At 32.6% G+C, this 16,011-nt stretch overlaps 1 protein-coding gene across 2 annotated transcripts in view; it reads right to left on the bottom strand.

Moving 5' to 3' along the window:
- TP53BP2 (tumor protein p53 binding protein 2) overlaps positions 1-16,011 on the bottom strand; it is an 80,193-nt gene that overhangs the window by 17,585 nt on the left and 46,597 nt on the right. For both annotated transcript variants that reach the window (XM_074262642.1, XM_074262643.1), the window contains exons 4-13: positions 13,776-13,855; positions 12,628-12,729; positions 12,092-12,266; positions 10,708-10,889; positions 10,172-10,336; positions 9,569-9,797; positions 8,232-8,342; positions 7,611-7,759; positions 2,395-2,866; positions 429-1,201 (exon numbers count right to left, since the gene is read on the bottom strand). In XM_074262642.1, coding sequence (XP_074118743.1) covers positions 429-1,201; positions 2,395-2,866; positions 7,611-7,759; positions 8,232-8,342; positions 9,569-9,797; positions 10,172-10,336; positions 10,708-10,889; positions 12,092-12,266; positions 12,628-12,729; positions 13,776-13,855 — 2,438 coding nt within the window. The remainder of the gene's footprint in view (positions 1-428; positions 1,202-2,394; positions 2,867-7,610; positions 7,760-8,231; positions 8,343-9,568; positions 9,798-10,171; positions 10,337-10,707; positions 10,890-12,091; positions 12,267-12,627; positions 12,730-13,775; positions 13,856-16,011) is intronic.

Here is a 16,011-nt window from a genome sequence, read left to right as displayed (position 1 = left end):
AATAGTTTCTTACTACTGTAGATTTTAGACACTAATGATCACATACTTGCCACATACTAATTAGAAAATCTCTTGTTAATATCATTTTATTTTAATGAATCAAAAATGGACCCAAAATACTGCATCACATAAGTCTGAGTATGGACTGGTTTCAGCTAATATAGCTCAAGTTCCCTTTCTTATTTCCCCATATTTGAGCAATGAGTGGGTATAAAAATCATCAAAAATGTTAAAATTTTAAATTCTATAATAACATTAATATCTCTATATAGTAAATACATTTCACAAACTTTTAAACTATACATCTTTTCATAAAGATAATAACTGTTAGTTATAATAATGGATTTTCTTCTATCAACTACTTATAAATAAAATAAGATCCGATTTTTTTTAAGTTGTAAAAAATTAGTAGGTATCAAATTACTTACAGGAGGCAAAGAAAACTGCCCAGTTATTTCAGGAGGGCGCATGCTGAAAGAATCCTCTCCTAATCCTTCTGGTTCTCCAGATGGGTATGGTGGGGGTGGATACGGTGGGTACTCCTCCAAATATACTTCGAGTGGGATGGATACCTCTAAATTCGGTTCTTCTACATGAGTTTGAGTAAGACTACTGGTATCTGATATTCCCTCAGGTACACAATCAAGACCAGGAGAAGGCACTGATATTTCATTTTCTTCAGTAATGGCACTTTCTAATTCCTCCACAGAAACTGTTTCAGGGGAGAGGGAAACTACTTCCTTCTCTGGTTCTGCACTTAGATATGGATTCTGGATTTCAGCTGGGCTTTCAGGACTGGCAGCCACAATAGTTGGCTTGGAAGAGTATGATGGGGTAGAAATAGTTTCCATGGCAGCCAGAGTGGTCCTCTGATACAAGAGTTTCTGAATGTTTGGCCCATTTGGACCCTCTGGCTCTGTAATCGAACTCCGTTTTTTTAGTGGCCTTGGTGCATTTGATAGTTTCTTCCGTAAGGCTTCTAAGTCAGCATCACTCTGATTTCGGTAAGGGTTAGACAGGAAGGGGAGTAATTTTGTTGGACTGAGTGGGCGAGGAATTCGTTCATTTTCATGATTCTCCTGGGCTGAAGATATAGGTTCTGTTTCCAGTTCTGGGCTGCCAGGTTTTCCCTGACTACTGGAATAGATATTTTCTGTCTGTTGCTGGTTTTGGGCACTAGCAATCACAGGCTTGCCATATACTAATTAGAAAAGAAAAGGCCTTGTTAGTATTAACTAACAATACAAAAAGAGATCAATATCTGACAAATTAGCTGGAAGTAGCTACATAATACATTAAAGTGATTAAAGCCTAATCTAGTCTTATGATTTGACTAATGAATTCACTGAAGTTAAAAGCTATCTTGACTTTACATCATCCTCTTCAATAACTAGTTCTTGAAAGTACACTAAACAATGACAAGGCAAGACTCACTTTTATCTTGTATGCAGCCCATAAAATCAGAAAACAATTCTTTCATACTGCTTAGATTAAATTTTGGCTCACAGAATTTTCATGAGCCCCAAGAACAGGTACCAAAGTAGATTTGCTTTTCCCCAAACTATATTATTACTCTCAACACTGTCCAAATCTTGAGGAAAAAAGATTCTCATTATACAATAACTTATATTGGATTGCTTGCTTTCTTGGGGAAGAGGAATATAAGGAAGGAGGGGAGAAAACAAGTTTTGGAACTCAAAAACTCAAAATAAAATGTTAAAAACTATATTTATACGTAATTGAAAAATAAAATACTATTGAAATTAAAAAAAGAAAAAGAAAACACAAATATAAAACACATCAAAAAATAAAATACACACACACAAAGCAAATAGAAAGAGATGGAATATATTCTGCTTCTTTTTAATGGATTTCCCTTAAGTTCACCCTAATATGTGTTAGATTCAAAACAGTTGCTTCTTTTCTAACACAAACAGTCATTATTATTCACTAAAACTTGGTGGATATTATTATTGTTCCATAATCAGACTAAGTATTGGTACCATCTTATACTTCACAAGTTTTCTAAGTGCTTTTATAGACACTAATTTATTTCAGACTTTTGAGTGCTGATATTTAGGTCCTTAATTTAAAGTTTTAACTATTTAACATTCCTTCCTCATTAGAAATGCATTAGACACATAAAAGAGTATAATAAAATATACACCCTTTGCCTAAGAAGCAAGCAACTAAAGGAGGGTTAGAATACACTCTTCCCTAACATCCTTTGACTTCTAGCACAAGATGAGTTGGTGAAATGCTGTCCAAGATTAGGACAGGAATCAACAATTAAGAAAAGCATTAATATAATCTACAAATTGCAAGTCACTTAAGAAAATGAGACCATAAGAAATGTTAACACTCTCTCCCAACAGAAATGTTCTAGAATCTTACCACTTGAAAAATGAGTGCCTCGTGTATGTGTCTTTGTCAGAGCACTCTGTACAGCCTGTGGAAAGTTCTTTCCAGGAGCCTGTTGCTGGGTATACATGGAATAGATGGAGCTTGCTGCAACAATCTGTGGTTTCCGGAAGGGTGGAAGAGATGTTTCTTTGGGAGGCTGTGGGGTAAAAGGCCGGACTGCTGCAGCAGGTGGACTATCCTGCTTGAAATTTGGAGAAAGGGCTTGGTCCTGGCCAGCTATAGGTACACTGGGAGGCAAGGCGACTCTTGAATGGAGTTGTTGTTGTTCTACTAATTTCTGTTTGTTTCCCCAAGACATAACACTTGATGGTACCTTCTGAAGATTTCCATCAGGCTTACCATCTGATCCTGGTGGATTGGTTTGTCCAAACGAAGGCAAATTAATCTGTTTTGGTTTTGTTGGGACAGGTGGAGGGACTTTTGCCACACTTTTATTGGCAGTCTACAAAGCAAAAGAAAGCCAGGTAAAATGAAGAATTACTAAGTCAGCTTTGTGCTATATATAACAAGAGATTCCTAGATAATCTAATACTATAGGAGACAATTACTCTCATTGAACAATAACTTATTAATTTAAAATACTTTCCATTTATATGTTTTACAATTACTTTCAAATATACAAAATAAAGTAAATGGTACACAAAACATAGGAAATAAAAAATAGGCCACTGAAAATATAACTTTAGATGCTACTAATTAAAAAAAGTTATCCCACTATTGCTAAGAGGCACACACAACTTGACTTTTAGATAGAGGAAGAAGAGTACTATTGAGATCAATTTTATTTCTGAAAAGTAATTAAGTCATATTTTTTAAATTCATAATTTTTTTCTTTCTTAATCACCTTCTCCTTGCATTTCACTGCTCCCTTCAAAAACCCAGAAGATAATCTTAAATACCCAAATGAAAAACCTCATTTTTCAAAGATGGTATCACCAATGAATATTATAAACATTAGACTCAAAATGGACATCAGTGAATTTCCAAAGGGCCCCAAAACATGGACTCAGCCCTTAAAGTACCTAGTGAAGACAAGAATGTTGAATTGTTCAAAAACAAATGATGGGATCAAATCTGAGCCTAAAATGGGGCCAAGCAAGCTGCTTTTCAACCTTCTTAGCCTTCCAGATAGCTAACAGGAGCTGGAGCCTATTATTGTCTGCCTGCCTACCACTCACAGCATATACAGCTATGATACCTAGAGTCAAAACAAAGCCTGTAATCTAGAAATCCTACATCAGTGATCACATCATTTCCTTGATCCAACTATATAGGGCTAAATGAAACAATACAATTACCTGGCTCAAGCCATATCACTGTGATTCTCAAAGAATCAGCAGGCCAAAACAATGCAAGGTCATAAGTGACCTGCTAAAAGGATATGGAGCTTGGCTCTAACATAAAGTCCCAATCTGGGATGCAACTCTGTAAGAATAAATAAGCAAAAAAGATAAAGAATTATTTGATGTCAGGGATGCCCAACAGAATCTCAAAGAAAAATGCACAGTCTGGGCATAAACTCAACTAGAATTCCTAGATGAAAGAGAGAGTGTTAATATTTTTTTTTAATGACAACAAAAGAGGGAAAAAATGAATGCCATGGAGGAAAAATTCAGAAAGAGAATTACAGCTTGATACAAGAAATATAACTCTCTACTCAAATAACAGGCATAATGACAAGTTTAATGGACCAAAAAGAAGCTAATAAGATTGGAGAAAAAAAAGAAAGAGAGAGAGATCTCCTATCAAAATCAGCTGACCTGGAAAACAGATTGAGGAGAGGTATTTTAAGAATCACTGTACTATCCAAAAGCCATAAACAAAAAAAGGGCATGGATATCATATTTCAAGAAATGAAATAAAAGCAACCAGACATAATAAACTGGAGAATAAAGTGAAAATATAGCTACATTCCAATTTCTAAAGTTGGAGTATTGGTGCTAAGTATAGTGTTATTTCATCCCTCCTCCTAAGTAAAGACAGGACACAACAGAGAGGATAAAATAAAGTGAAATATACAATTAATAAACATAACCATTAATGGGAATGGGATGAACTCACTCACAAAATGGAAGACAGTAGAGAATGGATTAGAAATCAGAATTCAACACCCAGCCATTCTGAAGAGCAATTTGGAACTATCCTCGAAAAGTTATCAAATTGTGCATACCCTTTGATCCAGCAGTGTTACTACTGGGCTTATATCCCAAAGAGATCTTAAAGAAGGAAAAGGGACCTGTATGTGCAAGAATGTTTGTGGCAGCCCTCTTTGTAGTGGCCAGAAACTGGAAATTACGTGGATACCCATCAATTGGGGAATGGCTGAATAAATTATAGTATATGAATATTATGGAATATTATTATTCTGTAAGAAATGACCAACAGGATGATTTCAGAAAGGCCTAGACAGACTTACATGAATTGATGCTGAGTGAAATGAGTAGGACCAGGAGATTGTTGTATACTTCAACAACAATTCTATATGATGATCAATTCTGATGGATGTGGCCATCTTCAACAATGAGATGAACCAAATCAGTTCCAATAGAACAGTAATGAACTGAACCAGCTACACCCAGCAAAAGAACTCTGGGAGATGACTATGAACCATTACATAAAATTCCCAGTCCCTCTAATTTTGTCTACCTGCATTTTGGATTTCCTTCACAGGCTAACTGTACACTATTTCAAAGTCCGATTCTTTTTGGACAGCAAAATAACTGTCTAGACATGTATACTAATATTGAATTTAATTTATATTTTAACATATTGAACATGTATTGGTCAACCTGCTATCTTGGGGTGGGGGGGGAAGGAGGGGAAAAATTGGAACAGAAAGTTTGGCAATTGTCAATGTTGTAAAATTACCCATGCATATATCTGGTAAATAAAAACATTTAAAAAAAAAAAAAAAAAAGAAAGAAGGAAATCAGAATTCAATAATACATTACTTAACAAAAACAGCATCAAAATTCATAGTTAAAATAAGAAGCAAAATCTATTTTGTTTCAATTGAAGTAAAAAAGGCAGAAGAGCAATCATGATGTCAGAAAAGGCAACAGTAAAAATAGACTTAAATTAAGATAAATAGGAAAAACCAAATTGTGGCAAGGTCTGCTGTAGACAAAAAATTAATCTCAATGCTTTATATGCAAAAATGGCATAGCATTTAAATATTAAAAAGAAAATCTAAGCAAGTTGGGGAGAAATAAAGAAAAACTATAATACTAGGAAGACTCCAATATATCCCCTTTCAGAGTTAAACAAATCTAACCAAAGAAACAAGCTAGAAAAAAATTTAAGTATTTAAGAGAAATAAGATATAATAGACTCCTGGAAGAGAAAGAAATATACCATCATACATGGCACCTTTACAAAAACTGACCATGTATTATTAGGACATAAAAAAAATAACAACCAAATGAAAAATTAAAAAACTCAAAACCCAGAAACAGTAAACACCTTCTCTTATTTCAGATAAGGCCAATGAAGAAAAGATTAAAAATTCAATGAAAACTACAGAACTATATATTCTAAAGACTTTTAAAAAAAAAAACTACCTTTTAAGAAATAGAACAAGTCATAAATGAATGTCCTCTCCAAAAAAAAAGAAACAAAAACAACAACAACAACAAAAAAAAAAAAAAACCCACCGAGATTTAGAAGCAAATTCTTTAAAATATTCAAAAAATAGTTCCAAGTACAGAAACTGTACTGATAATATAGGGATAACCTAGAGATCATTCCTTTAAGATCAAGAATAAGGCAAAAACATTCATTTCACTATTACTATTTGATTCAGTGCTAGAAATGCTAGCTATAACAGTAAGAAAAATAAATTGCGGGATGAGAGGGAAGCACAGGTAAAAAGAAATGAAACTGTCACATTTTGAAGATAATATTATGATGTACTCAAAAAACTCCAGAAAACTAAATAAAAATTAATTTTTTTAATTTGTGACTTCAGCAATGTAGCAAAACACAAAATATATCCATATAAATCATCAGCATTTCTTATCTTTCCAGCAAGGATAGAGAAATTCTTTAAAATAGCTACAGAAGAGTATAAAATAATAGTCTACCTACCAAAATATACACAAAAACTATATGATTAGAATTACAAAACATTATTTAAAGAAATACAGACAAATAAATATTTTATATCCACAGGTAAAATGAATCAATATAATAAAAATAAGAATATTACCTAAATGAAATTACTTATTCAATATCATATCAATCAATTACTAAATGATTACTTTCTAGGCTTAGAAAAATAACAAATTAATCTGGAGGATCAAAAGGTCAAAAATCTCAAGAGGAGTAAAGAATTAAAGTGAAAAGGAAAAAAGTTCAGCAATATTAGATCTCAAATATACTGCACAATAGAGCATTAATCATCATCAAAACTCTTTTGTGTTAGTTGAAAAAATTAAGAGGCTGCTCAGTGAAGCAGAACAGGCACACAACATATAGAAGTAAACAACATAGTATCATCGGTTTGACAAACCCTCAGATCTAAATTACTGGAGCATAAAACTCAAAACTACCAGAAAAACAAGACGGATGGAAAACTAACCACTCTCGAGTTTCAGGTTTTCCTCAACTATAAAATGGAAATAAAATCTATTGTATCTATTCAAAGAAGGTTGTAAAGTTCAAGAGAATGAATGGAATGTGATATTGCAAACTTTACTATAACATATCAACAGTTATTTTCTATTATCAGAAATAAACTGCAAAAACAAAGAATCTATCATCTAAGGAACATTAGAAAAAGAAAGTTTTAGAACACATGACCAAGTAGTCCTAAAAATAGAGGAGAGTTCCAGGAAGAAAGATAACTGTCATATAGTCAAATCATTTTCCAATATTCTAGTTATTCATGGGAAAATAACAACTAAGGCTTTGTTAGAAGACCCAATATCATGAGATTACTAACAATGGTCAAAGTCTTTATTTCTAGGATCTTCTCTAAACGATTCAGAATAAGTGTCTCAACTGAGAAGTGTCTTCTTTATGTTTTATTTCCCTCATCTTCCACTTTCACATTACTTGTAACTGGTGCACAGTGTTACACACTCTAGTTTCCTACAAACATTTAAAGATGTGTATTCACTGAGAGAAAATTGCAATACAAACTCAAGATTTAGTATTGTTATCATCACTTAAGAGACTAGAAGTACCTGAGCATCACGTAAAATGTCTTCACTGCTCTGATTTTTCCTTAGCACACCAAAGGGAGGTGGAGCAGCAGCTTGGTCTACTGTGTCAAACATTGAAAAGGGACGCACTTTCTTCTCTTTCTCCCTCAATGGTATCTCCCCATCATCAACTGAGTAAGAAAGGGAAAGAATCCTAGTTACCATTATATGAAGTATTCATCATACACAATATAATAATTTCTATATAACATCTTGGTGAAAGGATCTTTTTTTCCTAAATGTTTTAAGTTAATCTCATATACTAAAATCAACATCAACAAAAGAAGCAATATCCAAATTTAACCAATAAATGAGATAAATGAGAGGGACTTAGAAAAAATTTACAGGTTACACTCTCACTAATTTAAATACACTTGAGACTATTAACAAACACACACAATACACACCCACCACATCCATCTCACACACTCATTCTCTCTCTCTCTCTCTCTCTCTCTCTCTCTCTCTCTCTCTCTCTCTCTCTCTCTCTCTCTCTCTCTTTTTCTCTCTTTTTCCACTTCCAACCTTCACCTTCCTCTACACATATTCTGGCAAATTCAAGATGATCAAAATATAAAAGACAGATTCAGGACTGGATCTTACCTTGCTCAGCAGAGTTCACTGAGTTTTTAGGCAAAGTGGCTGAGCCCTGAAGAGGAAAAAGATCTGTGTTTGAATGATTCCAGTCATGGCCAGCCTGATGGACTTTAGAGCCTAGAATTATAGAAAAGATTCTATTAATACCTCAAAATTTTGAATTTTTTTTTTTAGTGCCTTTTAAAGGACCATTTTACAAACTGGAATTTCTAAAAATATGAAAGCTTCTTATCTTTCAATTTCATAATTAAAATACAAACAAAATTTAATATATCAACTATTTGTGCATATAAATTACCTATTATTTACAGTATAACATATATAAATTGATTACACTAAATCTAATAGTTCTGGATCAAAATTAATTATTATTTGTATACATAATCTAGCATTTTGAAATTAACTATCTATTTCTGAAAATTCAGAATACATAACTTTTCCATTCCATAAGGAAACATCAATAAATGTTATGGAATGAAAACATTTTCTGCTTCAAAAAAGTTAGGACAAAAGTTAAATAATCTAATTAATGTTTCATTATAAAATGTCTATTTTCATCTTTGTCCTTCTAAAATGGCTTGAAGAAATCTCCTTCTAGGTTTTGGTATGTTAGAAAATTGGTACCATGTCAAAAGTACAAGATGAAAAAGAACTCAGAAACTGAATCCATATTACTAAAACAAATTCTTCATAGATAAATTGATATTTTATTCCATTCTTTTAAAAAGTAGTAATTTTGTCTTCTTTGATTCAAATTGATATAATTTCTCCTATAACAGACCAAATGACAAACTATAGATCTGCTGAGTTAAATGACAAAATTTCTTCACAACTAGTAAAGACTCCAGAATTTTACCTTCATTAACTTTAAGTGTAGAAATAAGAAAAACTTCATCAACTTTTATGATTTCTATTGTTCCTTACATGGTCTTGGGTAAAAAGAGCTTAAATTAAAGTTTCTTCTTCCAATGTTCTCTTACCATAAAAGCCCTGATTTATAAGCATACCTTTCCATTCAAAGATACATAGTGTTATATAATAGCTCTGAAAACTCGCTGACATATTTCCTATCAACAAGGATAAACCAGGAATTTCTTTCCTCATGATAATGATGTCTACTATAAGAATTCCCAAACACTGAAAATATCAAAAAAAAGCAAGCCGTTATCAACTACAATACATAGGATATGACTATAGCATTTTTTATCCACCTGTAACAGAAGAATCACAGCAACCTCCCCTATAAACATTAGAAGCATATACCATGAGAAGATTTTTTAAAAAATAATTAAGTCTAAGTCAAAGATCCAACTTATTTAAGAAACAACAATTATTCTCCCCACCTTTTGTTTGTGAGACGACCCCAGCTCTCATGTTAGGTAGAGTTTGTGTTTTGAGCACACTGTCCGGTGTCTGCGTGGTTAAAGAGCCATCTGGAAAGGGTGCTTTCACCAGAAGTTCTGGGCGTGAGGGAATCCGTGGCATAGTAGAAGACTGAATATAGGGACCGACTGCCGCCACTCTACTTGGAGCTGATACCACTTGCTGAGGAAGGTTCCCATCAGATGAAATCTGGACAAAAGCATTAACATATTATCTTCACTGATAAATACCATATCACATTTTTCATAAGTCAGAAAAGGTCGTTAAAGTTGCAGGATTCTTAATTACAAATTAATTTCAGTTTCTAACTCTATGCTGATTATGCAATAAAAATAAGAAACCAGAAAAGAATGAAAGCGCCTTTGTAACTGACTCTACCAGAGCACTAACAAACATCAGAATTACAAGCAGCACTAAACAATTAGCAAGGCTACTCAGCAAACCACCCTCCTTCCAGCCAAGCTTAGCTGAGCTTTTCAATAGGATCTGTGTGACGAGGGGAGTTCAGTGGGCTTGCTGTCTTTTTCACTCTCCTGGCTTGGGTCTCAAGCCCCCATCCTTACTGGTCCATTTTCCTTTTGCTGAAGTGCTGCCTTCTTCTTCCACAGACGGTCCCGCAACTCATTCACACGCTTGTCCATGACTGCCACCTCTGAATTGCGCTTGTTCAAACACTCCCTCTGTTGCTGCAGCTTGGCATTTTGCTCCTGATTCAATTTGTTTCTTAACTGAATAAAGTGAAGTGAAGAGACAGAAGAGTAAGGAAAAGGAAGACAAACCTTTCAGATGACAAAATACTCCCCAAAACGCAACTACATTAGCTTTGAATAAACAATCCTGTCATTTCCCATTCTCTAGCTGACAGCTAACTGACACCTGCTCCATTTCAGGCTATGGTTATGAGGAATTCAGCAAATTTTCCACATGGGGTGCTATGGTTTGTTTTTTGAAAGGAGTGCTTATGTTTTGAGTTTTTTTTTTTAGGAGAAACCACCAAATAACCAATACTTCCTGCCAGTAGTCTATAAATCTCTATGTCCCTGCCACTGTGGTTTTTACATATAAATAGTAGTTCTACTTGTTTTTAATTAAAAGTTACCTGCAGTTCCTTGTATAGTCGATCAAGCTCAGCTACTGCCGACTGGTTGTCATGGTATCCATCAATTCTACCATTCTTCAGCATCTCCAGTTGTCTGGTGAGTTCCTCAACTTTTGCCACAGCCAGAACCAGCTCTCTTTGTTTCTGCTGGAACAAACTATTCATCTGTTCAATTTCCTCCACTAGAAGGAGAATGAGAACACAGTAGCAACGATTGAAACAAAAAACAAAAATGGATTCCTTCCCAAGAAGTTAGACCTCCAGAAGTTTGCTAATTAAAAGCAGCACAGTTTTTCAAAAATGTTTCAGTCATAAAGAGAAGACAAGTAAAATGTAAAAATGTGCCATCATTATCTGCATATATCTTTTACAAAATCCGTAAATATACTCTACATAAATTTGTCCTGATCAGTGACATCATTATAATAATTTTAATTCATAATTTATAATGATGATTAATGTATTAATCAAATGATACCAAAAAGCTATCAAACCCCACAGCAATGTTATTTAATCAACCACTCATTTATATCAGTTTCTATGAATTATTTTTCTTCCTATAATACTGTTTTTGTACAACTGGCAATATTTGGCCATATCAGAAAGAAATGTTATTCAGTAAAAACTCAGTTCAAGTTCTATAGAACTAAATTTATAAAAATATCTTAAATGTAGAAAATGAATTTAATTGATAATAATGATAAATTATTATACTGCCCAAAAAAGTACAACTATTAGTAAAATGCTTAAGACATTTACCATATATAATCAATCAACTAAAAAGATAGTAACCAAAAGATCTGGTGAAAATGTCTTTTCCAAAAAGAATTTTGCCAGAAGATACAAAAGATTACAAAATTTAAGAAATTACTGTTAAAAAAAAAATTCAGAAAAACAACATGTAAAAGAACAATTTGTCCCTTCTAACACATATTCTGAATACAAAAATATTTTATTTATATTTATATAATTCAAAAATAAGTCAAAAATTTATATAAGTGTTTGGAATAAGGATAAAAAGACAAGGTCTTTGGAAGCTTATCACACTCCAACAATAATGCTATAAGTATTTGTATTGAGCTTTATTTCTTCCTGTATCTTTCATAATACTTATTTTGATCAGTCCTGTGATTCTGTCAATGTAAGGAACTCAATAATAAGGAAATGCAAATGAAATTTATAATACTCTCTGAGTTAGAGAACATAAATGATGTGCCCATAGTCACAAAACTGGTCTGTAATGGAGGCATAGCTTCTTGCAGATCTGCTAATTTCTAGTGCTCTTTTCTCCAGTTTATATGTATTCATTATATTTACATGTTTTTATTATTGTAAATTACCTCATTTTGAACTGAACTTATATGGATTCTTTCACAATACTCACCTAGTTTTCCATTACTGAGTCTTTTCTGTTCTACATGACCCTTGAGAGCTCTCACTTTTTTCAATTTGGCTTCCTGATTCTCAGCAATTTCTTTTAGTCTCTTCAGTTTTTCCTGTTCTGCAGCTTGTTGCTGCTGGCGCTGATCTTGCTGCTTTAAAAACTTCAGGCGTTGTTCCTCAAGAAAGAAATCATGAATAGGCATATTACTTTACCAGAATATCACACACTTAATGAACAGAAGAATTATTTAGATATTAGGATTCAGAAAATACTGATTTTACTTTTCTAAGCAAAAGAGACGACGAAAGAAATCTAACGGCAGGATTTTATTAAAGTAGAATTTAATATAGCTCTTCCAGAAAACTGACTAAAAGATTTAAGGCTTACTTATGATTTAGTAATTTAGTTGAATGTTTTCCCAGAAAATAAAATTCAAATTTTCATTTATAACACACTAATTATTTTAAGGTCAAGTAATGACTTTCAGTTTAGAAGTTTAGAAGTAACAAGCAAACTTATACATCAAAATGCATTACCTTGGTAGCCAGCATTTGCTGCTGAGCTTCAATCTGCTGCTGCTGGCGTGATGCCATCTCTTGCAGCTCAGCAAGGGTCATATCTATCCTGGGACTATTAACCTGAAAATGAAAAATCAAAATCCAACTAATTACAGAAGGAGCATCTAGTTTCCCTTCTCATGGCTTCTTTTTAGCTTGCCTACAGTTTTAAAAGGTTTCATGTGAAAACTTGCCATAGCAAGATGATTTAACCACCTGTTTATGATAAAATAGACATGTTGATGGAAACTTACACGTTAATCAACAGGATTAATAATTAATTTTCAAATTATAAGCTACAAATTAATTCTGTAGATCAAATAACATAAAAATAGATTAATTTTAGAATATATCTACAGCTTATGTTATAACCATTTTTTGTACTGTCTCAACTACAACATAAGATGGCAAAGATACAATATCTAGTAACCTGTCTTCAATAAGAACATAATGCCAACAAATAAATTTAGTCTCTACTATCCAAGAAATACTGGTTTTAAGCTATGCTCTTTCTCTTCTTCCTATTACTACTACTAATTTTTTAGATTTTTTTTAAGATGTTTTAAAAAAACCTTCAAGTACTATATAAAATTTATTATTAAACATCTTAAATGTATGACTTTCATTTGAACCTTACAACAGCATATTATTATCTCATTTTACAGTGGAAGAAACTGAGTTTTGAAGTAAAGTAATTTGCCCATGATCCTCTAGCTATTGAGTGTCAAAAGTGAAAGTCAAATTCAGGTCTAACTGAATGTTAGACCAGAACTGTTATTCCATTCTACTTCTTATTGAAGCAGAATTTGTTACACTGGAATCCATAAACTCATGGTTTTGTTTTTATTTCGATAATTATTTCAATATAATTCTCTAAACTAAGAAAGTTAAAAGGCCACCACTTATTTCTTCATAATACCATTATAAATAAAAAAGGGGAGTTAAGAGATCAACTCAAATAGACCTATATTAAGTGAGAGGCAGTAGGTAACGGAATAGAAACAGAATAGAAAAAGGTAGAATGCCTACAATTCTATCTTATCACATATATAAGTAATTTCTCTAAGAGTGATACTTGCAAAGTTTACACCATTATTATCACAATAAATATTCAAATAAATACTTACACCATTCTCAATTCTTCGATCACCAGGAACTTTAACCCCATTCCTTTTTGAGATAGGATCCTGAATTCTTGATCCACTCACTAAACACAAAATTCAAAGCTATACATTAAAACTAAATGATTGAAATGCCATAAGTGAATTCATGCATTTCTATCACTCCCACTTCCAAGTGAATATATTTTACATAATGACATTTTCTAATAGCACTGGAATAAATCACCATAATTTGATTCATAGCAAACAAATGATTTGAAACAATATATGATAGTGCTGGGCTAATGGGAGAAAAAAAAAAAAAAAAAAAGAAAAAAATATCAACTAACTTGGAAAACTAATGATGCATCTCTAAAGAAGAAACAAATCTATACTATAACAAAGAAGCAATGCCTTAGTTCTTGTTATAAAGCAGAAGCATAATATACATATTCCTTTCATTAAGGATAAACTTTTACCTTAAAATTTCTGGATTTTGATACTCTGTTTATTGAGCTACTCAGAGCTCTGTCAGAAAAAAATTGATTATACTCAACAATATCCTTTCCTACTAATGATTTCACAAATTGCCAAGAGGTTATGGTTTAACATAAAGAAAACTTCCTAACAATTAGGACTATTTGAAAATGGAATGGGCTATTTTGGAAGGTAGCAGGATGCTCATCTCTAGAAGTCTTTAAGTTCAACAAGTTCTTATGGCAAGCCAGAGTTCAAGATCTGCCTCCAAAACAGATGCAATTGTTGCTCTTTTAAAGCAATGTGGTGATTCAAAGCAAGTACAATAGACTTGGGATGGAAAAGGCCAATCACATCCAGAGAGAGAACTATGGGGACTGAATGTGGATGGAAGCATAGTATTTTCACCTTTAAAAAAAAACAAAAAAAGCAAACAGATATAGTGTGTGACTGTGGCATCTCTCTTTACCCCTTAAGGTTCTAGACCATCCTCTATGTTGCACAGGGGGTGCTTACTTGCACTTGTAGAGAGAGTTTCCACACCATAAACTTCCTATACCAGTGCAGATATAGGCCCAGTTACGATTTATCCATTTGTAGGGAGAATTCCTGATACACTTATCTAGATGATCTCTGAGATCCCTTGCAACTCTGGGATTCTGTGATCTTTTATATGCTCATTCACATAAAAGTATTAAATAGGAAAGACTTTTTTTTTTTTGAAGCCTGGATCCCAACTTATATTCATTCTTGATCTCAATAAGTGGAAGACCTAGTTAAGGTGAAACAATTTCAACACTACTGAGTTTCTTAAACTGCACAGAAAAGGAAAAGTTGTTTTTTATTCAAGTTTATTATATGTTTTATGACCCTGATGTTTTCTACTGAGAAAAAAGTTTACAGATTTTACTTTTCACATTACAGTATACTTTAACACAGCTACACTGAAACTACATATTGCACTTCTGAAAGATTAATCAATAATTTATATAGGATCTAGTGAAAGAAGATATTTGATCTGGACAACTAACTTGCAAACTTCAACTCATTCATCAGAAGATCCATGCAGTAATTTAAAAAGATGAAGCACATATTTCTCAGGTATTATATTAAGGTTTCCTGGCATAGATATCAGGTGAAAATGCATGTATCTTTTAAAAACTAATAAAACTTTACCTTAAAAATTAATAAAAATGAACCATTTAAAAACTAATAAAAGTTAATATACATATTAAAAAACTAAATATTTTTCAAATAAAACTATTTTTACCATTCACATTTTTACCTATAAATGTATTAAATTTCTAGCAAATACTTCAATGTACCACTTGCCTATATATACTAATTATATTTTAAGCAACAGCAAAATTTAAGTTGTCTTTCCAAACAAGTATTAATGCAGGTAAATTGCCTGTTTTACTCAATAAATTATAGTTTTACAACTTTTCTATTATAATATAAAACATATTTGATCTTAAATTAACTCTACCTACAAATATCCATGGTAAATCTTCCAATATTTCAGGATCTACAAACAAAAATATATAAACCAAGTAAAAAGTCGTCTATTAGATGTATTCTGATGGAAGTGGATATCTTCAACATAAAGAAGATCCAACTCACTTCCAGTTGATCAATGATGGACAGAAATAATTATACCCAGAGAAGGAACACTGGGAAGCAAATGTAAATTGTTAGCACTACTGTCTATCTACCCAGGTTACTTATACCTTCAGAATCTAATACTTAATGTGCAACAAGAAAATGGTATTTACACACATATATT

This window comes from Sminthopsis crassicaudata, chromosome 4 (genome assembly GCF_048593235.1).
Source record: "Sminthopsis crassicaudata isolate SCR6 chromosome 4, ASM4859323v1, whole genome shotgun sequence".
NCBI lineage: Eukaryota > Metazoa > Chordata > Mammalia > Dasyuromorphia > Dasyuridae > Sminthopsis > Sminthopsis crassicaudata.
This window is presented reverse-complemented; position numbering and strand designations above follow the sequence as displayed.